The following is a 22,849-nucleotide window of genomic DNA, read 5'->3' as shown; positions in this document are numbered from 1 at the left end:
TAGTCTTATTCAGTGTCTACTCGACGCTTCTTGGCTTGTCTCTTGTCTTCATTAAATGGAGCATCTCTTGTCACTGTCCAGCAATAGTCTGCAAGCATTGATGGGCTCCATTTGCCCGGATAGTATTTCTCCATTGTTGCAATGTCCTGGTGAAATCCCTCGCCGTGCTCGTCGCTCACTGCTCCGCAGTTTGGTGGGAAAAAATCTAGAGGAGAGTGCAAAAAATGTATCTTTAGTGACATGTTGCAACCAAGGCTTTTGTATGCTTTCAGGAGGTTTTCCACCAACAACCTGTAGTTGTCTGCCTTGTTGTTTCCGAGAAAATTTATTGCCACTAACTGGAAGGCTTTCCATGCTGTCTTTTCCTTGCCACGCAGTGCATGTTCAAATGCATCATCTCGAAGAAGTTTACGAATCTGAGGACCAACAAAGACACCTTCCTTTATCTTAGCTTCACTTAACCTTGGAAGTTTTCCACGGAGGTACTTGAAAGCTGCTTGTGTTTTGTCAATGGCCTTGACAAAGTTCTTCATCAGCCCCAGCTTGATGTGTAAGGGTGGTAACAAAATCTTCTTTGATTCAACAAGTGGTGGATGCTGAACACTTTTCCTCCCAGGCTCCAATGACTGTCGGAGTGGCCAATCTTTCTTGATGTAGTGGGAATCTCTTGCACGACTATCCCATTCGCAGAGAAAACAGCAGTACTTTGTGTATCCAGTCTGCAGACCAAGCAAGAGAGCAACAACCTTCAAATCACCACAAAGCTGCCACTGATGTTGGCCATAGTTTATGCACCTCAAAAGTTGTTTCATGTTGTCATAGGTTTCCTTCATATGGACAGCATGACCAACTGGAATTGATGGCAAAACATTGCCATTATGCAGTAAAACAGCTTTAAGACTCGTCTTTGATGAATCAATGAACAGTCTCCACTCATCTGGATCGTGAACGATGTTGAGTGCTGCCATCACACCATCGATGTTGTTGCAGGCTACAAGATCACTTTCCATGAAGAAGAATGGGACAAGATCCTTTTGACGGTCATGGAACATGGGCTCCAGACTACAGCAGTGGAATCTCCTGGCAGGTGATGTTAGGGTTTCCAACAGCTCTGCCTTACTCTTGGGTAGTTCCAAATCCCTGACAAGGTCATTCAGTTCACCTTGTGTTAGGAGGTGTGGTTCAGAGGAGGAGGATGGGAGAAAATGTGGGTCCTGTGACATTGATGGTTCAGGACCAGAAGTTTCATCCTCTTCCTCTTCCTCGTCTGACTCAAGTGAGAATGATTCTGGTGCATCAGGAACCGGCAGCCCTTCTCCGTGGGGTACTGGGCGTATAGCTGATGGAATGTTTGGATAATGCACAGTCCACTTTTTCTTCTTTGACACACCTTTCCCAACTGGAGACACCATGCAGAAGTAACAATTGCTGGTATGATCTGTTGGCGCTCTCCAAATCATTGGCACTGCAAAAGGCATAGATTTCCTTTTCCTGTTCAACCACTGGCAAAGATTTGTTGCACAAGTGTTGCAGCATATGTGTGGGGCCCACCTCTTGTCCTGATCTCCAATTTTGCAGCCAAAATAAAGGTGATAGGCTTTCTTAACCATAGTGGTTATACTGCGCTTTTGTGATGCAAAAGTCACTTCACCACAAACATAGCAGAAGTTATCTGCACTGTTCACACAAGTACGAGGCATCTCTGCTCACTTTGGCTAAACAGAAATGTGTCCCTTTGCAAAATCAAACACTGACAAATAAGAGAGCACGACACTGTATGATTTCTAGAGCTGATATAGGGCAATTTGTTCAGCAGAGTGATGAAAGCTTCGTTATGATTGCATCATCCATGACTTCCAGGAATAACATGATGCAATTCATATCATGTATGACGCAATACCAGCTTCAGATTGCATCATTCATTGTTTTGCCTAAAAAGCAAGTACTGTCCAAACCCAGTCATAGATTTATTCATAGATCCAGTCAAAGATGTATTTTAGTCATTTCTGGTTCAAATTGAGATCCCTTCCCTTTATAATTCACTTATCTTCCGCCATTCCCAAGTCAAGGGTCGTATATATTGACCCAATAGCATATCTTGCAAACTAGAGCCAATCAACAATTTTAAGCATCATTTTCGTTCTCAGTGACCCAGAATTAGTAAAGTTTGACTACATTTATTTCAGAAGCTTTTTGGCTGTAGAGCAGTGTAATCTGTTTTACTAGGAAGAGACAACACTGCCCTTGCAGCCTGCTGGGAACCCTGATTCCCCTCCCCTGAGCATATCCCTCTCTGCCTCAGAGAATTTTTTTTTGGGGGGGGGGGGGGCGCTGCGGGGGGGGTGGGTTCTGCTTTCAGCACGATTCTTACTTTCACAGCCCAGATGGACTGATCCAAGGGGTGGAAGAGTTTAAAACAGAAGCCATCCTTTTTGGAGGGTCTCTCAATCAGCTCACAGGAATGGAGCAGGATGGTGCCCACCCACTGACCGATCTTTGGTGTTTTATAAATCAGCAGCACTCCTGGTTTCAGAACACACCACAACTTGGTCCAGCTTTTCAGAGTCCCACGGATCTGGAAAGGAAATAAGCAAAGAGGTTTTTTTGTTTTGTTTTGTTTTTAAATTCTTACATAAAATATTTTAATCCAGTGCAATGTGTTCAGCATGCGCCCCTCTCTCAAAGACAGATTTTCATTCCTTTATTTACACTGCCTAGCACTGTACTCCTTCAGTAGTCTCGTCAACTTCAGTAGGCATATTCATGGAAGAAGATATTCCACATGAGTCAGGATATCAGAATCTAGCCCTTACCATTTTGTGAGTTCACAGCCCCCTTTTATGACACACAGACACTTATCTTTTAGTTGTCGACCACATGAGAATGATTTGGTGACAATGCTGGTGGACATTTCAATTAGGACAGTAAGTATTTAAAAGGTTATGTCTAGGCTAAGGGGCCTTAGAAGTTACTTTAATGGTCCCTTGTAGGAAACCACAATTAAATATCCTCATTTTGTAAAGCACCTTCTCTGACTGATTTACTTTTCGGTCATGCTCAATGTAAATTCTCTCTCAGAGGTAACACATGAAGCTGGATAGCATGCGTTGCAGGTCAACAGGTTCAGCTTTAGCCATTTTGAGGGTAAAAGAGTGTCCAAGTGAGACCTAGCTCCTCTTGCCCAACACCACACATGGGCTGAATCTCCATATGTAACCCTTTTGTTGGTGTTGCTGCTGTGATAATACATAATAAATGGCTTGTCACTGAGCTGAAGTTGTTTTAACAGCTTCAAACTCAAACTTTTTGCACATGAAGACAAATAATAAAATAAATCCTAAATGTTGTACAAAGACATTATTAATTTTAGTTCTCTAGTAGGCTATGCTGTCTTCAGTTGCCTAGAATCCACTGCTGACCACGAACACCAGTTTTTAGATTTGTAACAAATATAAATAAATCCTATTGTCTCAAAGTCCATAATTTTTTTTTTTTAAAAATTACACAACACCTTTGTTTTATAAGTGTCTGAAACTGGGGGTTTATCATGGAAAGGGCAACTGACCCTTAACTACAGTTTGAAGTGTTGTTGTAGCAGTGTTGGCTCCAGAATACTAGAGAGACAAGGTGGGTGAAGTAATATCTTTTATTGGACAGAAGATGGTCACCTACAGTGACAGGAATCAATGTACAGAACAAGATGTCCCTATGATAAATCAGCAATGCTACACAAACATGGACGTATTTGCTAGTCTCCCGTATCCGCACCCCACAATTTCAATCAAATATTTGTTCTGTGATGTATAAGTTCCAGGGCTCAGTGATAAACTGTCAATATCCATACGTCTTTGGACAAGGAGAAATTACATTTTGTCAACTGGTCCAAAGTTTGTTCTGTGTCAATCTAAAAATCAAAAGACGAACTGCTACAAACTTCAAACATCAATGAAACATCTTGTATCTGTCTACTTCCAGGCAACTGCCACATCTCTTCCTTGTGCAGTGAGTTAAGAAACAACGTTTCTTTGCAAGGAGGACAAAAGGGTTGGGAAAGACCTGCAAGTCTTTCCAACATGGCTGCTGAGACCTGGTTCCCGTTTCATTCTTCTCACTTTCACATAGCCTGGGGTCACTTGGCAATTATAGCATTAGTAGCATATAGCTTCAAGAAATGGAATCACTAGACAAGGTTAAGCAGGTATTCCCTATTCTCACAACACTCATTTTACAGCAGATATTCAAGGGTGGACTTTCCCTCATACCCCCAAAACAGAAAAAGATAAGCACTGGGGACATGATAATCTCCAAGGCAGAAGCCCGGGATGGAAGATTGAGAGGGGAAATGTGCTGAGACTTCCACTCATCTCTTCATTCTGAGATAGCAGCACATACTCCCACTTCAGCTCCACTGAGATTGTAAAATGGCTTTACAGATAACTGTTAGAAGTTGCAGCATGAGCCATGTATATTCTCTTTGACCATCTAGTCTGAAAGGTAAATGCAGTTTTTCCCCAACTCCCAATGAGGAAGGAGACTGGTATTGGACACACCTGGCAACAATGGGAGGCAGACATTTTGGGAAGGAGGGTAGAGGAAGAAACACAGTGGGGAACTCAGCAGCATCACAGGGACAAGAAGGCCAGACAAAAATCCAGCCTTTTGGTAAAGCAACACCCTGGAATCCGTAGGCAGAAGGGAAAAGAGTTCACACACACACACACACACACACACACACACACACACACACACACAAATGGAGAGGGGATTACAGGAATCAGTTGTGCGCTGAACAGAGCTGGCTTCTATGTTTTGGCCAAAAAACAAAGCTAGGGCAGGCAGGGTGCAAATAAGCATTCAGTTAAGGCTGGTTGTCACATGAGCCACTAAACATAGACAGGCCACAATGGCCAAGGCAGGGAGTGGGAAAACAACTTCAATATCCTGGTTGGAAAGAGTCTGATTGCATGAGCTTCAAAGCAAGTACCCCATCAATGAGAGTCAGGAAAAACAACCCCACACACCTATAGAAGGCATCCATCTTGGATCCAACCTCCTTTATACAGGAATATCAAAGAGGCTAAGAACCAGGAAAGATTAGCAAGAAGAGAATTCTGAATCCAACCCCTTAACATATGTGTGGAGAGGATCCAAAACTGCTGGACTTGGGGTAAACATGTTATCTCCAAGACACTGGATGAGTAGGCAGTGGAAGGGGCAGATTTGACCAAAACGAGATGTTGTTTGTTTGTTTGTTTCCCAGGGGATCCTGCCATTTCCCTTATAGAAATCAGCAAGACCTTTGTGATTGTCCTTCCCTTGAAGTTCTGGTTCCTTCTGTCTGAGGACTAGAATGGAATCCAACACGACTTTTCAATTAGCTACAGGAATTCTCTTCTCCCTACCTTGGTTCAATGTGATTCCTGTCTGCATGTGAAAAATTGGACACTTGATTTTCTTTTTCTACCACCTTATAGTTCTGTGCCTATTTGGGACCCAACAAAAGAACTCTCCTGGATTGAGAGAGCTTCCAGAGAAGATGTGATTACTTTTTAAACTACAACTCAGGACAGAACTAAGTGAAGCAAGTACTTGAGAGAGGATCTGAAATGTCTTTGTTCCAATTCCAGTGAGATTGACTGAGTGAAAGCGAGCAAGTCTTCTCCGCTCACTCGAAGGATGATGCTATTGGTATTACTGCGTAAAATCCAAAATGCTACAGGATTTTCTCAACCATTTATTTATCCCTCCACCCTCATAAGTGATGTTTTGCATTAAATACCTTCAGCCAGTCTGCCATAATCACCACACTGGGATCCTTTAGAGCACTGAAGAGTTGCTTGGTGGCTCTTTTCTTCTCCTGTCTGTAATTCTTCTTCTGTACCTGTTTCAGAATGGAGAAAATAGCAGCTGTAAACATGTCCTTTGGGAACTGCTTACATAATGCATTTATTGTGCAGAGAGAGCCCTCATGAAACTTACCCGGCCTCATATGGGTTCCCTAGAAAATCAACAAAATTGTATGTTGTAGTGACAAAAGTATAAGGGAACACAGACAGCACCCAGGATATCAAGTATCTTCATTGATAGCAAAATTCTACAAGAGTTCTTGATTTAATGTTTTTCTAATTAAACTTAGCTCTGTCAGTTACAAAGGTTACACCATCTGCTGTCTCCCTGCCTACAGAGCAATGGAGGCAGACTAGGGAATCCCTGTGAGAAGCTATGCAGAAGCAGATTGGAATTGAGGCATATATAATCACGTTTTCACCTAGACTAAATCTCCTGGAAAGTCATCCCTCATGTACACAAATTGAAACCTTTGAATCACACCAGATATAAACTTGGCCACTTGCTTTAAATCAACATGTCAGGCTTAGGGTGTGACACACCTGTGCAGTGGTGAGCAAACAGTGGTGTCATATCGATGTCAGTATTCAAGGTTACTTTCATTGTGTGGATCACATAGGTTATACCAGAGGGGCAGGCTCTACCATGTGGGCAGAATTGCCTATGGCAGCCAAACATTTGTAACCATTTCCAAGATACATGAATGTAGGGAACAAGGCACTGATATTTCCCAGTTTGCCAAAGGCAGCAAGAAGAGCTCTAAAGCTACTACTGACCATAATAATAGTAGCCTCTTATGCAAGACTGGTTTTGTGAACCACCTTCCTTACCCAAAAGTACCAGCTGACCTATTGCTTTGAGATGGTGATGAGAGCTAACTAGATGGTGTTAGAGCACACTCTGTGTGTTACTAATAAGAGCTAAAATGGATTGCAATCCTCCTGTTGGTCGAAGGGCTCTGTAATACATAGATAACTGTTCAGATGCATGGTGATTGTGTTGTTTTGTTCTAATTACAGAATATTAACAACTCCCACATGCAAGACTGGATACAGGAACAAACAGCTCTGAACCTGCAATGACCAAAAAAGAGTGAGCAGCTTGATGGGTCATGGGAAATAACACTCAGAAGTAAAAGGAGAAGTAGTTTACAAGAGGGTTTTTTTTTTTTAAACTATCAATATTTTCTAAAAGGAAATAGCTTGGTGACACTGCAGCCCAAGGCAATCCTTATTGTTTTGTACATACCTTCAATGTCTCCTTCTTAGTAAATTTGGCTGTGGGAGACGCACACTCTTTATCAGACCCATTGCAAAGCTTATACTCAGTCTGAAAAAGAAAAGACGAGGAATGTGTTAATGTTAAAATGATTAAGTGAAATGCTTTAATGAAAAGTTGATTACATTTTCCAGGAATCCACTGAAGGCAGATTGTAGACTTCATCAGCACATTAGACAAACTCACTCAGGAAGGGCACATTTCTAGTGTAATCTGTGAACTTCCTTTTACACTTACAATTACTTAGCATTTCCCCCACCCCCCATGTTTCTACACAATTTCCTTCTGCAGATTTCTATCTGTAAACAGTCCCATTATTCTCACTCCTGTCTTTGAAAACATCTTGTCCCTTCTTGGATCACAAATTTTAGGACATCTAACATCCTGAAGTAAAAATTGGCCTTTCCTGATGAGCATCAATTTTACCACCACATGTTTTCAATAGTCTTTGTGTTCAGCAGAATTTCAGACCTCAAGGAATCTAAGAGGACAGAAACTGCTTGCTTACGCACAAAGTCTCTCCTTCATGTTAGGATTGCATGCACCTACTTCTCTCCGCTGCATGAACACACTTTAGCAACTACAGCCCATCAGTTACATTGAGAAGGAGCATTATGGAAGAACTTGAATATTTTATTGCTTCTTTTCCTGTGGTTTAGCTAATGGAAACAAGGAGAGAGTTAGAACCATGTGCTCAGACACTGGCAAATGGTCTGCAGACTACATTTTGAGAACTGCTGCACTAACTAAAACGTGAGGGGTTTGACCCCCATCTGGAGTATTTGAAATGCAAATTTCTAACTAGTCACTACTTTCTATAGAGAGTATGAAAAATAAGTGCAAAAATTGCAGTTAATATGGACAGGAACTCTGTATAACCTATTACAGGTTCTTAAATACTTGCTGCTAGTATTCTTCCACTCAAAAACCAAATAGTAATAAATAAATAAAATAAATACTACACATGACACTTAGAAATGAAAACTTGAGTAGTATATCATTACCTTTTTTCTATAAATAGATTTGACCAACAATATTACAAGCATTTTTATTAATTAGTCTCACTCAGAGACAATTCCTGTGTAATTTTCAGCTTCTGTCTCTGCCCAACTATTCAGGGTTTTAATTTTTCTGGAAGACCATGTTCTCACTCTCTAGCTGCAATGCAGTCTCTTGCATGTTCTATATTGCCTCCCCACATAGGCCACCTTCTGACAGACACAGGATTTACAACAGAGACCCACCCTGCAGCTAAGACCTCTACTAAAAAGTTAGGTGCGCATAACTAGATCATTCAAGGCTGTGAAAAATGTCACGCCCTGTGTGAGGTAGTTAAGCCAATGTAAGCCCTAGTGTAGACACTGCTAGGTCAGTGAAAGAATTGACATAGCTACTCCTTGGAAAGGAGAATTTTACTACAGTGCTGGAAGGGGTTCTTCTGTTGGCATCTACACAACAGAAAGTGGCTGTAGCATTTATAGGGGTCTGTAGACATACCCATACAGAGAGAATTCTGCCCTTAGCGTCTGTGTCACGTTTCAAAGGCCAGTATTTCATATTTGAGAGCTACACTGCCACTTTTTTTTTTTTTTAAATGAGGGAACTTCTCTAAGTGCCAGAAGGCTTTTTGGGAGAGAATTATCTGGGATTATAACAACATTATGTTTTTAATAAATCCAGAGAATTAGCCTCTAAAAATTGTCAGAAGAATTGTATATATTTATTTTGTACCAGTCAGCATGGAAAATGCCATGTTCTTGAGCTGCAGTTATGAGCCAAACATCGGGGGAAGTGAAACACAAGGGATTAAGTACAAAGAACACTTCAGCCTGGTCAGCATGAGAAAATTAGGTCAGCATAACTACATCACTCAGGGGGGTGAAAAGTCCCCACCTTGGAGGGGCATAGCTAAGCTGACCTAAGTCCCAGTGTAGACAGTGCTAGGTTGGCAGAAGAATTCTTCCATTAACATCACTACTGCCTCTCCAGGAAGTGGATTACCTACGCCAACAGGAATTTGGCTCTTTTGCCATTGTAAATAGGAGAGGAGGTGGCCCAAGAGACAGCAACACTTCAAAAGTGACCTACACCATGAAATAGCTTGGGAACCCTTAATCTAATATCAGATGGAGGGTTTCTCTTAGAAACAATATGGAATAGCCACATCATCCTCAACAGCACTTAATCGGCGTTGTTTTCCATTTACCTTAGCTACTATTTTATACGAAGGCTATTTAAGGGCCTGATCCAAATACCACTGGAGTCAATGAAAAGACTCCCATTGACCTAAATGAGCTTTGGATCAGGCCCTTTAAAAGGAAGGATTGTCTCATGTTTACACTGGCCTAGGACTCAAATCATCTGCGTTCCAGTGCCAGCCCTGCCATAACCTTCCTGTGTGGCCTTGAGCACGTCACTTAATCCATGTCTCAGCTTCTTAGTCTAACATACTTCATGATGATGGTAAGGATACATTCATGAGAGAGAGAGAGACACAGAAGTACTCAGATACTAGAGTGCTGAGCACAATAGAAAAGCCAATAAAATAAATAAGATGAAGTGGCGGTAATCTCTCAGAAAGATCATAATTAAAAGTTTCAAATGTGTTCCACAATAACAGCCTAGAGCATTAAATCCTACAACAATTTAGTTAAACACTTTTCCCCATTACACCAAAGTACTATAGCAATTATTATAAAGGAGGGTCACCGGCACTGGGGCATTCCTGTAGTGTCATTTCATTCCAGGGGATAGGTTGCACTTAAATATAAAGTTAATTTATTGTTAAGTACGGACCTAAAAGAACATCTAATTGTATTAGAAGCACCACTGGGAAGTTAGCTACCTTGTGATACTGACAGGGCCGGCTCCAAGTTTTTTGCCGCCCCAAGCAAAAAAAATTTCCAGCGCCCCCCGGCCCCGCCCCAACTCCACCCCTTCCCTGCCCCATTCCAACCCCTTCCCCAAATCCCTGACCCCGCCTCCTCCCCCGGGCGTGCCGCATTTCCCCTCCTATCCCGCTCTCCCAGGCTTGCCTGGGAGGGAGGGGGGAGAAGCGGAGCGGCGGCATGCTTAGGGAAGGAGGCGGAGGTGAGCTGGTAGGGGGGAGCAGTTCCTCTGCCCCCCCCAAGGTTACTTCCTGCGGCCCTCCCCGCGCCCCCCAACGCTGCAGCTCACCTCCACTCTGCCTGCTCCCGAGCACGCTGCCGCCGCTCCGCTTCTCCCCATCCCTCCCAGACTTGCTGCAAAACAGCTGATTCGTGTGGCAAGCCTGGGAGGGAGGGGACAGAAGCGGAGCGGCAGCGGTGCGCTCAGGGGAGCAGGCGGAGCGGAGGTGAGCTGCGGCAGTGAGGGCCGGTTCCTCTGCCTCCCCTCCCCCCGCAGGGTTACTTCCTGCGGCCCTCCCCGCGCCCCCCACTGCCGCAGCTCACCTCCGCTCAGGGCCTGCTCCTGGCTTTTTGTGCCCCATGGAGGGGGGGGGGGGAGAGAAGGAGGAGCCAGAATGCCGCCCCTTGGAAAGTGCTGCCCCAAGCACATGCTTGGAGCGCTAGTGCCTAGAGCCGGCCCTGGATTCTGAATAGAATTCTCAAGCAAAGAAATGCTTTCTGCTCTGCTAGGTGTAGCTTTGGTTTCTAGGTTGAGTTATCAAATTACTTGAGCATATCAAGAAAACGGGCATTGAGGGGATGTTGAAGTTAGGGCTGGAAACATGCTTTGTCAAAACCTTATACAAAATCCTTTAAAAATTTTAGTAATTCTTCTGCCCTCCCTCAGATGGAGTATGGAAGTATGATCACCATTAACCCCAGGTTACATGATAGTGCTATTGTGGCTTAACATGAGTTTTTATTGTTTTTAAATGGAAAATTATTTCCATTCAGCAAAGTGCTTAGGAATATTAATAGCTGGGTGCATCTAGATAATGTACTGGTGCTTTCTTGCTTTCCCCATGTAGGACTTCCTTTTGCCTTGGACACTAACAGCAAAATTGAAATCAATGGCAAAAACTCTGTAGATTTCAGTGGCACTAGGATTTCACCTAAAGTGTTCACAATCACATATCACTGCTTCCACTGGGGTTGCAGAGAATCCAGGTGTTCTTTCTACCACATGAATCATTACCAGTTATCTCCATATTAGCCTCAACACTTATTCTGCCCACTTACTTTAACGACTATTTTTATATTCATGATTTTTAACATTACTTTTCCCCACTTCATTGCCTCTTCCCTCTCCACTTTCTTTGCAAAGCTTCACTAAGTCCATCTGTGGCTTTTAATTGCTTCTAACAACCCCGAGAAACATCCTAAACCACTTGAATTTCTTCTGTTTTCCACCCCAATGCAGGCCTCCTGTTTGCCTGTGTTCTCAGTAACCCACAAGCCATCCCTGACTCTCCTCTCCTCCACCCAGCCCTTTTCTTCCCTTCTGACAACTTCCTTACCACTATTCCTGCAACTGCCCCAACATTCAACACTAGCAAAATCTTCCTCCAGGTCTTCAGCTCCCTTCTAACTACTACAATCCCCTCCCCAATGGCTTGCCAGAGTCCAAGCAGACTACACCTCCATATGTGCAGAATCAAGCAGCTCACCTTCCCAAAGGAACAGAGAAGCACTAAACATAGAACTCCTCCTCAAAAACCTCCACTGGCTCTCCATTTATTTCAGGAGCCACTTAAAAATGGCTTTGCTTGCTTTCTGAACCTTCCATAAACTTGCTCCAGCCCACCTCATGGGCACAGGCTCTTCCTTCTTCTTGGCCCCTCTCCTTGTCTTGCACCAGATTTAGTCTTTGCCTTTTAACTCAGTCTTCCCACTCTTAGTGTGTATGTTTTTCTCCTGTACAACTTCTGCCACCTAGAGTCCTTCTTGCATTGCTCCACCTTGACTCACCTCTTTTCAAATTTCATCTGAAAACCATTCTCCTTTCTTGACCAAGTCTTAATCACCCCACATGCTATTTATTATTCAATTCTGCAGTGGTCATCATTCACTCCATGAGAAAGATGCTGTACTGAGACTGAAACTGGCAGAGGAGCTGCAGGAGTGATTTAAGCATGGACTGATGGACACTGATGACACCAGAGTGGGACATTCTCTGCCTTGTGCCGATTGGCTGTGTGCTCCAATCCTCTCCTTCATATTCTCAGCTCAATGTCACTCCACACCTCCGCCTCTTCTCCCATCCCCCTCATTTCAAATATCATCCCATCCCTAGGTTTTTCATTTAGCTTCTCCCCTTTCCATTCAACCCCACCCCTAATTATTATTATTTTTAAATTGTGGCATTAACATGATGTTCTCATTACTCACTCTGCTCATGTGTTAGACCCCCTTTCCCTTACCCAGCCTCTGTCCTGCCCATTCAGTCTGGAACATCTCTCAAGTAGAAACTGTCTGTTCCTTTGTGTTCGTACAGTGGCTAACACAAAGAGAGAGGGGTGCCCCAAGGCACCGCTGAAACACAAATAATGTCTACTAATGTACAAATTGAGCAGCATTGTAGTCTAATTAGTTCAACTGAAAAAGCACTCCTGGATAACCGTTAATGTAACAGTTACGATGTGCATGTCACATTAAAATGTTACACACTGTACCAGGTGGAATCTGAAGGAGTAAGTTATTTCCCTCACCTGGGCATGGAAATGTCATATATAGGAGTAAAGCATGTGGATGCTGGGGAGGAATAAAACTCAAGGGTTCTTCCCTTGTTTTGTCCTGTTTCATTCAGCTTTCAGCCCTTGAGACTTCACACCTGATTTATCTTGTCCAGGTAAGTGAGAGAGCCCACAATGACTCGCACCACCTGCCTCCTCCAGTGGGAGCTGGCTTCCTAAATTGCTTGTGACACTGGATTGGCTCATTGCCACCTCTTGTGGCAAAATGCTGATGAAAGGACAGCAGGAGAGAATATACTCAAATCTTGATGGAGGAAGCTATATTATGTAGTACATATCAGATTGTGCACACACACTGCCCACTTTTGCATGTGAACTATTGTAATAAAATGTCAACAAGGACTGTGTCCTGGCAAGAGCGATGTTTGGACTCTTCTCTTTTAAATGATGCTCAGGGAGCACAAAGAACGTTTTGTTCCTGGATCCTGAATCTATCAGATCTTTCTGCCAGCTGAGTCTGGTCCTGATTTCTTGGTTCACTGGATAAATGGCAAAAACTTCGTAAGTTGCCAGACTTGTGACTGATCTTTTATAGCACTTTTAAGCATAAACGTGGCTTTAATTAACTCAGAAAAGTTAAAGGCATGCTGCCACTTGGAACTCAAAAGACTGATTTAAGACAATGTGGGATTTGTAGTGACTCTATTAAAGCCAAACTGATATATCATAAACACTCTATTGGTAATTGTATCGCAATTAAAATAAAGCCAGTGGAGGAGGCTTCTAGCAAAAATTTTGACTCATCTTTCCACTACAAATCAAGCAATGAAACCAATACAAAACAAACTCTCAACATACAAAAAACCCTCACTCCTGCTCAGCTAAGCTTTCGAGCTTTGCTGATAGCCCAATACATTATGGTACACTGACATCTGAACTCATGTCCTATATTAACTGTAGCTGTAATTATGACACTCCTATGGTGACTTAACAGGAAAAGGAAACTAGCACTGAAATCCAACTTCAAGATTTTATGGTTAATCCCTTAGAATGAGCAACATTTTAGGTCTTTGCAAGCAAATCATGGGATCGCAACAGATTTCTGGGCACTAAGTAATAGTAACCCTGTCATCAAAGCAGCTGGAAGACAAGAAAGAGATTAACCACTTAGCTAAGGCACATATCACCTTGGTACCTGACATTAAAGCACAACAACAGAGCTTGATGATGAGGAAAATAATGAGAGATCAGAGTCTTATGTTAGACTCAAGTATGAAAGTTTGCATTTAGAGAAAGTTGAAGCTTAGTGGTGGTTTCGCAGTCCCGTCACTGCCAGTCATGAGCATTGTCAGTAGGATTGCCGATAGTCCAGGATTGTCCTGGAGTCTCCAGGAATTAAAGTTTATGGGGCCCTGATAAAGATTAATCTTTAATTAATGATTATATCATGTGATGAAACCTCCAGGAATAAGTCCAACCAAAACTGGCAATCCTAATTGCCAGTGGACAGCAAAGTTAAAAGGCCCTAGGTGAAGATGGGAAAGACGTTAAAAATGTTTTGAATAATTAGAATTAAGAGGAAGATGATATCATGTAAAAAGAAAGTAATACCTCTTGTTTTTCCTGCTCTTATTGTTTATAATAGAGCATAGACACCCCAGCTGATATCAGGGCCCCATTGTGCTGAACATTGTACAAACACTTGGAAAGAAGCAGTCCTTGCCCCAAATAGCTCACTATCTAAACAGACAAGAAAATGAGTGGGAGAAATGTAGTGCAACCTCCATTTTACAAATGAGGAACGGAGACAGAGAGCCCAAGTAACCCGCTTGAGGTCACACAGGCCATCTGTGGCAGAGATGGAAAGCAAAGCCAGGTCTCCCAAGACCCGGTCGAGCCCCCTAACCACAAAGGCGTCTTTCTTCTCCTTCGCAGGAGCCAGTGAAAAGGTCAACAAGCTTTGGAAAAGTACATATGTCACAGTAACTAAACTGAAGATGCACATATTTTTAATAAAGCCAGTTAAACCTGCTGGTGCAAAATAAAGCCCAAGTATTCACAGCCTCATGTTCTCTAACCAATACTAAGGTTTTTCCTAGGAAAGAGCCTAATAATGCTCCCTCTCCTGCACTGCCAGAATTGAGGTAGGGTGGGATGATGGCTTTAATTTACTCCAGTCCTAACAACCGGTTTCATCCTTGACTCTGAATTCCATCTGAGAAGTGTTGTGACAGAGAAGTAGGGGACTTAATGGGTTGGTAATGACACACAGCCTTTCATGTCTAAGTTAAAGTCATAGGAACAAAGCAAGCCCAGATCAGCAGTGGCTGAAAAGCATGACCATCTGAGTGCTGACCATAGCCTATGTTACCGTGGTCTCAGAGCAGCTCCAAACAGACAGGTGTCCACATCAGATTTGCGCTCACTGGGTGGCCAACTCAGAGAGGCCAAGGATTGGAGATGGAATCTAACTCCTAGAGAATGCACTTTTGCGACAGCCGAGAGGCACAATTGTGGGGCAGCTGGAGAAGCTTGCTTGCCGCAGTACCCGTTCCACTGGCCTGCCTACAATGCTGTCACGCTGTCACTTTTCACCAGCAGGGAATTTACTTTAAATAAAAAGGAATTAACAGGCTCCTTTCTTGAGCTACCATGCCCCAGCAGGGGTGTGCTCTGGAAAATCCCAACACTGGTATACAGCAACAGCTCCTTTCTACACCATGTCCAGCCCTTCTCTTTTATCCAGAAAGGCAGACGAGCAGCTGCCCAATGTGGATCCAGACATTCATTCGCTGGCAGGCAACTTTAGTTCAAAAAGGCTGGGGGGCTGCTACTAAAAGTTATTGTTTGAGACCCATTGTGAAGTCTCAAGACTTGTCGTAAACTGCTTTGAACACTATTTTAACCTCATCCCTAAACTTCCCCAGACATCCTGTTCATGCATTCAGCCCTGGGGAAGAGCTGAGGAACTGATCCGAATGGCTGATGAGGACTGACACTTCAGATGTGTATTTTATCATCAGGCTCGGCTCTGGCTTTTTGGCCGCCCCAAGCAAAAACAAAACAAAACAAAAACTGTGGGGCGGCCAGAGCCCGGGTGCAGGGGGACCGGCTAGCAGGGGACGGGGGAGGGAGCAGGCGGGAGAGAGAGAGAGAGAAAGGGGCGGCCAGGGCTACAGCGGGGCGCTGCCACGCAGCCCCTCGCGCCGCGCCACCTGCCGGGAGGGCTCCGCTCCGGTCAGCGGGGAGGGAAGGACAAGGACTGCCCTGCTGGGCTTGCTGCAGGGCACTCCTGTCCTCTGCGCCGCCGCCCCCTACAGGGTGGCCGGAGCGGAACAAAAACAAAAACTAACAAACAAACGGCCGTGCTGTCCTAGAATTGAGCGGAATGGCGCCTCATTCAATCTGCCGCCCCAAGCACCAGCTTGCTCGGCTGGTGCCTGGAGCCGGCCCTGTTTATCATGATTGCAATGGTCAGAAAATATCAGCACGTCTCACATCTACAAACCTGGTTCAATTTGCCCCCTCTGACCAATAGGGTTGCCCAAGGGATACATTTGGCTTATTGTCTGTCTCTCTACTCCCATCCCAACTCCCCTCTATTTGTGTTTATTTAGTATAGTCACTGTAAATCCATGAAAATTACAATTTGGGTTCTAAAAAAAGTGTTTTCTTCTCTATTTATTGCTGATCCAAATATGACCTAATTAAATAAGCTCTCTTTGACTCACCATAGATGGAAGCACTATTTTAAATGTAAATATAAAAGAGATGCCTGTTCCCAGCTCTAGGCTCTTTGACAATTAAGAGCTACAATTCATTTGACACAGTTTCTAAACAACGCAACATAGACATCTTAGTAATGGACATGGATGGAGTGTTGAATTCATGCAGGAAAATGAGAAAAGACACCATATCACCTGTGGGTGAACACTTTTCACAAAAGCAATCACTCTATATCTGACCTATCAGTCCTCATCCTCAAAGGAAACCTGCACAACAATTTCAAAAGACGAGCCTGGGAGCTTAAATTCATAACTTTGCTAGACACTAAAAATCATGAACTGAATAGAGAGACTAGATTTATTGCTTATGACAACAATCTATAACTCACTACCACCCCCGCAGCTGCCTTTTCCCTCTATGTCTAGAGGGACGTTAACAGACCACCTCACCTTTAATGGTCCCTTGAAATATGTGTTAACGAGTTATGTTAATCTGTTCCAACTTGTATTTAACTGTGACACATGGAGTACATTTCCCAGACCTGAAGAAGAGCTCTGTGTAATTCAAAAGTGTCTCTTTCTCATCAACAGAAGTTGACCTAATAAAAGATAATACCTCATCCACCTTGTCTCTCTTAGTAATGGAGAGTCAGTCTGCTTACATCATTTAGGTAGGAAATGAAACAGGAAACTAACTACATCTTTCCAGGTCTAGCATGTTCAATCACCAATTTCCAATACTGGGGATGAGCAGAGGTGGCCAGGTTTTGATTGTCACAAACTCTCAGCATCTAAGTTATGGGGGCCCAGATGCACTTCAAAGGAGTTCTCTCTGTGTGGGTGAAGGAATTCACCTGCCTACCTCCCAGTGCAGGATCAGGGCCCTGGTTTGGCAAAAGCAGAACCAGGCCTGGGTCTGAACTAGGTTCCATGTCATCTCAGCCTCCAAAGCTGCAGGAAGGGGCTGGATAAGGTTTCAGTTTTGCCTCATCTCTATCTAATTATTAGGTGATAAATGCCCCTAACAGCATATAGGAAAGAATAACCAATCAAAAGTCTGCTTGATAAACAGCGAAAGCCCTTCTGGGTGTCTGAGTGCTCTGCAGCCTTCACCCCTTCACCCCAGACACACCTATAGGAACATAAATCAGAAGGCAAGCACTCAACCTGGAAATATACAGCAGAGCAATACTCAAATCCCTGCAACATCAATAAATGCATTTCAATGGGGGGGGGGAAAAGCACAGGAATGTAACTGAGAAATCAAACTCTGATTTACATGCCATTCTGTTGCCCATTATCTGTAGGCCAGTCCCTTGACTAGCATGAGTGGCCTAACCACAGATAAAAATCAGCTAAGTCTCCCCACTACTTTCCTAAATCACGGGTTTAATATCAGTCTGGTTGAGTCTCCAAGACGACGGGGATTAAAGAGGGCCCTGGGTTCAGATCGTAGCTATCAGGTGACTGTGGACAAATCACTGGACCTCTTTTTTGCACTGTCAAGCTATCTGGGAGCCTGGGTTCAAATTAGGAACTCAGCTGAAAAACAGAGGTTGGACTGGATCTCAGCTTGTCTAGTTACAGCAACAGGGTATACACATGCACACAAAGCCATTTTGTACTAAGAGAGGTTACTGTCCCCAGTGCTTTTCTAGAACAGCATCTCTCCCTGCTGCTTCTTGATCAGGATTGCACTGTGGAAGTGTTTACAATCTTCTGCCCACACTTAAAGGGGAGTCACAAGCCCTGGGCAAACCAAATGCATTTAAAGATACACGAAAGTGTGCTCTGTATAATAGGAAATCACTTCAACCTCCAGCTGTTTCCTTTGTGCTGTATTTCAATTTCAGATGAAAAACTATTTCATTTTAGAGCTTCATATCTGAATATATTAAGTTAGAAACAGAAGCCTCTTAATAATTTTATATCTAGCTATTCTTCGGAAACAAATTAAACCAAAATCCCATGTCCCAGTTTCAAATCTAGATCCAGGTTCACAGGTTGATCCTATAGCTACATTGAGTCAATCCCGACAGGCAGAATTTTTTAGATTTGGATCCTGATTTTGAACTCCAAATTCAGGAGCGTTCAGATCCGGGTTTTCAGCTTGGCTTATGATACAGATGCAATGTTTTGATCTGGGATTTTGGCTCTTATTAATTATTTGTACTGCACTAATGCCCAGAGGTTCCATTGTGGTGGATGCTGTACAACATAATAAAAGCCTCAGCTCCCAACAACTAAGCTTTAGGCTCTCCTCCCTGACCAGAAACATTGTTTCAGGGGATGCCTCTTAAATAGCAACCTTATAGTAATCATTATTAATATCTACATTATAGTAGCCCCCTTGCCCCTCCAAGACCCCAAACAATCATGGTCCTATTGTGCTAGGTGCTGTACAGGCATACGAGAAGGCGTTGATTCATCTGTATACTTCTAAGCATGCTCTCTTTCATATAGGGTGACCAGACAGCAAATGTGAAAAATCAGGACAGGGGGTGGGGTAATAGGAGCCAATTTAAGAAAAAGACCCAAAAATCAGGACATCTGGTCACCCTACTTTCATATCACACACATGCACACAGCATTACCGTATGTACTTCCAAAGATGATCTCTGAAGGAGTTTAAAAATAACCCACACTGTGAAGAGATGCAAATGAGACTAAGAACAAGCCCCACAATACCTTACTAATGGAGACTGGAGTCTGTGGAGCCTCATCCTTCAGTGCTGACAGGCTGTTTCCTTCCATGTCTTTTCCTGCAACAGAGCAGTATAAACAAGAAACTGAGAATTTCTGTGGAAAGTCATGGCAATTACTCTAAGAAGACCTCTGCTAACAGAGAGCAGGAGAAATTGTCATAGGTGATAGACACAGTAGGGCAGCCCCCTGGAAGACAGTGCTGCTTTAAATAACCTAGTCCATATGTAAATTAACTTCAGAAAACATGTTACAGATTTGCTGTAAGAGTTTCAGATAACAAAGGGCACTATTTAAAATGTTTGGTCTTTTCAATTGTTACTATTTAAATACTACATCCAAAAAACACTAAAAAATGAGTGTTAAGGTTGCAAAGTCAAGAGCTCAGAGTAAGAAACGCCAGAATTAAGGCTGCCAGTGCACTCTTAATTTGGCCCCGCTATTCATTAGGAGATGGTCTTTAACTACATGTTCACATACTATTTTTCCACTGGCCTTCTGCCTCATTTAGTGCACAAAATGAGCCCCTGGTGAATTAAGAAGAAGCTTTTCAATATTTTGTTGTATCCTCCTTGCTCAATGCATGGCCCCATACCTAAATGTATTTGACAGTGTACATTCTTTTCAACAAATATTAACCATAATTATAAAATCTTATAGAACGAGAACTGTATCTAGATGTAATTAAACAATGAAACAATAAAAGATTACAGGTTTTCTGGAATCAACTATTAAGATCCCCTGACCATGAGGTTATTGGATACAATAAGAAATATTAACAATAATAGTTAGCATTTATGTAGGGCTTTATATTTTCAAAGCAGAGTACATGTATATCATACATGTTGAATATTTTAATGTTATAAAATATGTAATTCTATTCAGGACAATACAATGTTATTATCTACACAAATTCTGTATTTTTGGTAAATTGTAATGATGTCCTTACACTAAAGGAAAACTTATAACCCCTATTGAAAAACCCATTCTATTAGACTAGATTTTTATTTGTCTTGACACTATTCTTTCCCAAGTCCAAAGTAACTTTGTTTTCAAAATTATTAGTGCTTAGGGGTTCACAATGCTTGATACAGTAAATAACCACTAAAACTGTTGGCCAAAACTCAGTGACAATGTATTACCACCAGACGTGTTCATAGAGAAATTTCCAAACACTATCGCAGTGTAGACAAGTCTCAGAGACACAAAAAACACAGGGGGAAATCCTGGTGCAGCACTATCGAAGTCAATGAGAGTTTTGCCACTAACTTCAATGGGACCAGAATCTCACTTAGAGCATTTAGTGCAGTGGACAGGAAGTCAGGACTTGAAGCTTTATTCTTTGCTCTGCCACAGATATCCTGTGTGACTTTAGGCAAGTCTTATCACCTTAGTGCCTCAGTTCCTCCATCTGAGAAATATGGATAGTACTTGCCTACCTGATGGGGTGCTGTAGATACATTAATTAATGTTTAGAAGAGCTCAGATACCATGGTGATGGAGAATCATAGAAATTGGAGAGGTAGTCCTATATACAGTACCTCTAGTTCCATTCTCGGCTTGGGCCAATGAAACAAAAGGTATATTAAATAACTGTACAACTGAATCAAGTACAAACTTGGCAACAGTAAGAAGTAAAGTCTTAAAAATGCATCTAACAGCCATTTAAGAAGCCAAATGCAATGAGGCAGGCAGAAACTTGTGGAGGAAATTAAGTTTATGACATTTTTTCTGTTAAACTTTCATTATAAAATGGGCGAGAGAACAATCTGTTTGGCTGGCCTGTATTGATAAATAATCAGAGTTGTGACAGTAAAGTCGATAGGATTTCACTGGTCAGTGTTGTTGAGGTTCTGTGTAGAAAACTGCTGATTACAGTCACTGATCAGCAATTCAGAGCCTCCTCGCTATAGTTAATAGTATAAATGCTTCTCAAATTTAATTTTACAATTGCAAAAAGGCTCTCTGGACTCAGGATATCACTGAACTGAGCACCTTCAGCTTCCAGCATCATGGTTAAGTGCCCCTGTGAATTCAGACAAGTCCCTATGCTCCTCCTGCTGTGGAGTGCAGAGGAATTGACCTAAGAAAGCAAATGCCTCCAGAGAAGGGAGAGGATAGGGGAGGGGGATTTATCTCCATTTTACACATGGGAAACAGAGACACAGGGAGGTTAAGTGACTTACCCCAGGAAACTAGTGCCACAGCCAGGAACTGAACACAGATCTCAAACTACCAATATAATTCCTTAACAATAAATTCATCCTTCCTCTTAACAATCCTCTTTTCCCTTCAGAAAAGGAGGCCAGAATAGCCACTTCATTCTCTGATGGACCCAGCTGCCTCTGTGCTTAGTTTGTCATGTGCACCACTTTCCTGTCATGTGCCTTTGAGTTCAATATGCTATCATGGAGCAGATCACATCATGCATAATACCACAGATCACAATAAAGCACTAAATTCAAACATAGGAATTAGACAAGGCTGAAGTTGGTTCCTTATTCACAGTTCTTTAGTTGTGGTACTAGCTCCTTATTCAAAGTTCCCAGCTTTCCCATTCAAAGGCAGTGTCATGCCATGTCATATTTAGTCATCCATGCAATTCTACCCTTGCATGCAACACAGCATGACCTCATACATACACTGCGTGCGAGGTCATGTTGTGTGGAGGATGCCATTTTGTCCATGCGATGGGAGGCTGGATGGAGTTGTCCCACAGGCAAAGCTGGTCCTGGGGCATGCAGTGCATGCCTTGCATATAGTGACTACACATCACCGAACAAAGGCCAAAGCAGTTTTAAAATAGAGCACTGCAAGATTAAGTTGTTAGAAATGTTATCAAATTAGTGACTGTGATAAAAATTTAAGTTACGAATTACTTAATTATATATTAATTAAATAATCACATAAAGAGCTGGGTTTTGACTGGCTGTACATGACAAATTAGGTCTCAGGTCACCTCAAGTGACATCTCTGCAACCATCAGACTGTTCTAAAGCTAGGACATACCACTTGTTGACCTTACAGGAGTGTTGATACTTGGGTCTACAAATTTACCTTAATTAATTGTAAAAAAAGTATAGGAAAGTTCACAACATGTTAACATTTGTTACTGCAGGTTAATGTAACAGAAAGTCACGTTGCTTTCAATAACAAGTGTTATAAACAGGCATAAGAGAACCAGACAGAGAGACTAGATGAGTCCAAACAAAAAGGTCATGCTGATATAATTCAAGGATTATGCTGAATTCAAGGATTATGCTGAAATTCCCAAGGATTATGGAAAAGCAGACAATGTGGAACCAGAAATTAATGAACCAATTTTGGTTCGTCGGATATTAGGCCTAATAGGTAGACAAAATAATGAGGGGATGGGCTATTCCATCCATCCTTCCCTCTGTGGGTCCTTAAAGAAAGATTTGGGGAAGAAAACAGAGAACAGATGGAGGCTAGTGGAACGAGCTTCACCCTCATGACTGCCACCATTACCATTTCCTGGAACCCCACGCCTTTGTCATCCTGATTCTGAGAGAGGTCCTGACCAGACCAGGCCAGAGAGAGGGAGCCAGATGACACTGCCACCGCTACCAGCTCCAGCTCCAGCTGAATCTCAAACACCACCTGAGATGAAACGGGATTGGACTTTACCAGCAGCAGAAACAGCTGCCTAGAGTTG

At 42.7% G+C, this 22,849-nt stretch overlaps 1 protein-coding gene across 3 annotated transcripts in view; it reads right to left on the bottom strand.

Annotated features, from left to right (window-relative positions):
- The window catches only part of OSBPL5 (oxysterol binding protein like 5), a 217,441-nt gene that overhangs the window by 62,320 nt on the left and 132,272 nt on the right, over nucleotides 1-22,849 (bottom strand). For all 3 annotated transcript variants that reach the window (XM_034770239.1, XM_034770240.1, XM_034770241.1), the window contains 4 exons: nucleotides 19,159-19,232; nucleotides 7,096-7,176; nucleotides 5,780-5,881; nucleotides 2,372-2,575 (listed from right to left, as the gene is read on the bottom strand). In XM_034770239.1, coding sequence (XP_034626130.1) covers nucleotides 2,372-2,575; nucleotides 5,780-5,881; nucleotides 7,096-7,176; nucleotides 19,159-19,232 — 461 coding nt within the window. The remainder of the gene's footprint in view (nucleotides 1-2,371; nucleotides 2,576-5,779; nucleotides 5,882-7,095; nucleotides 7,177-19,158; nucleotides 19,233-22,849) is intronic.

Source organism: Trachemys scripta, chromosome 4 (assembly GCF_013100865.1).
Source record: "Trachemys scripta elegans isolate TJP31775 chromosome 4, CAS_Tse_1.0, whole genome shotgun sequence".
Classification (NCBI taxonomy): Eukaryota; Metazoa; Chordata; order Testudines; family Emydidae; genus Trachemys; species Trachemys scripta.
Note: the sequence above shows the minus strand (reverse complement) of the source record. Positions and strands in the feature narration are given on the sequence as shown.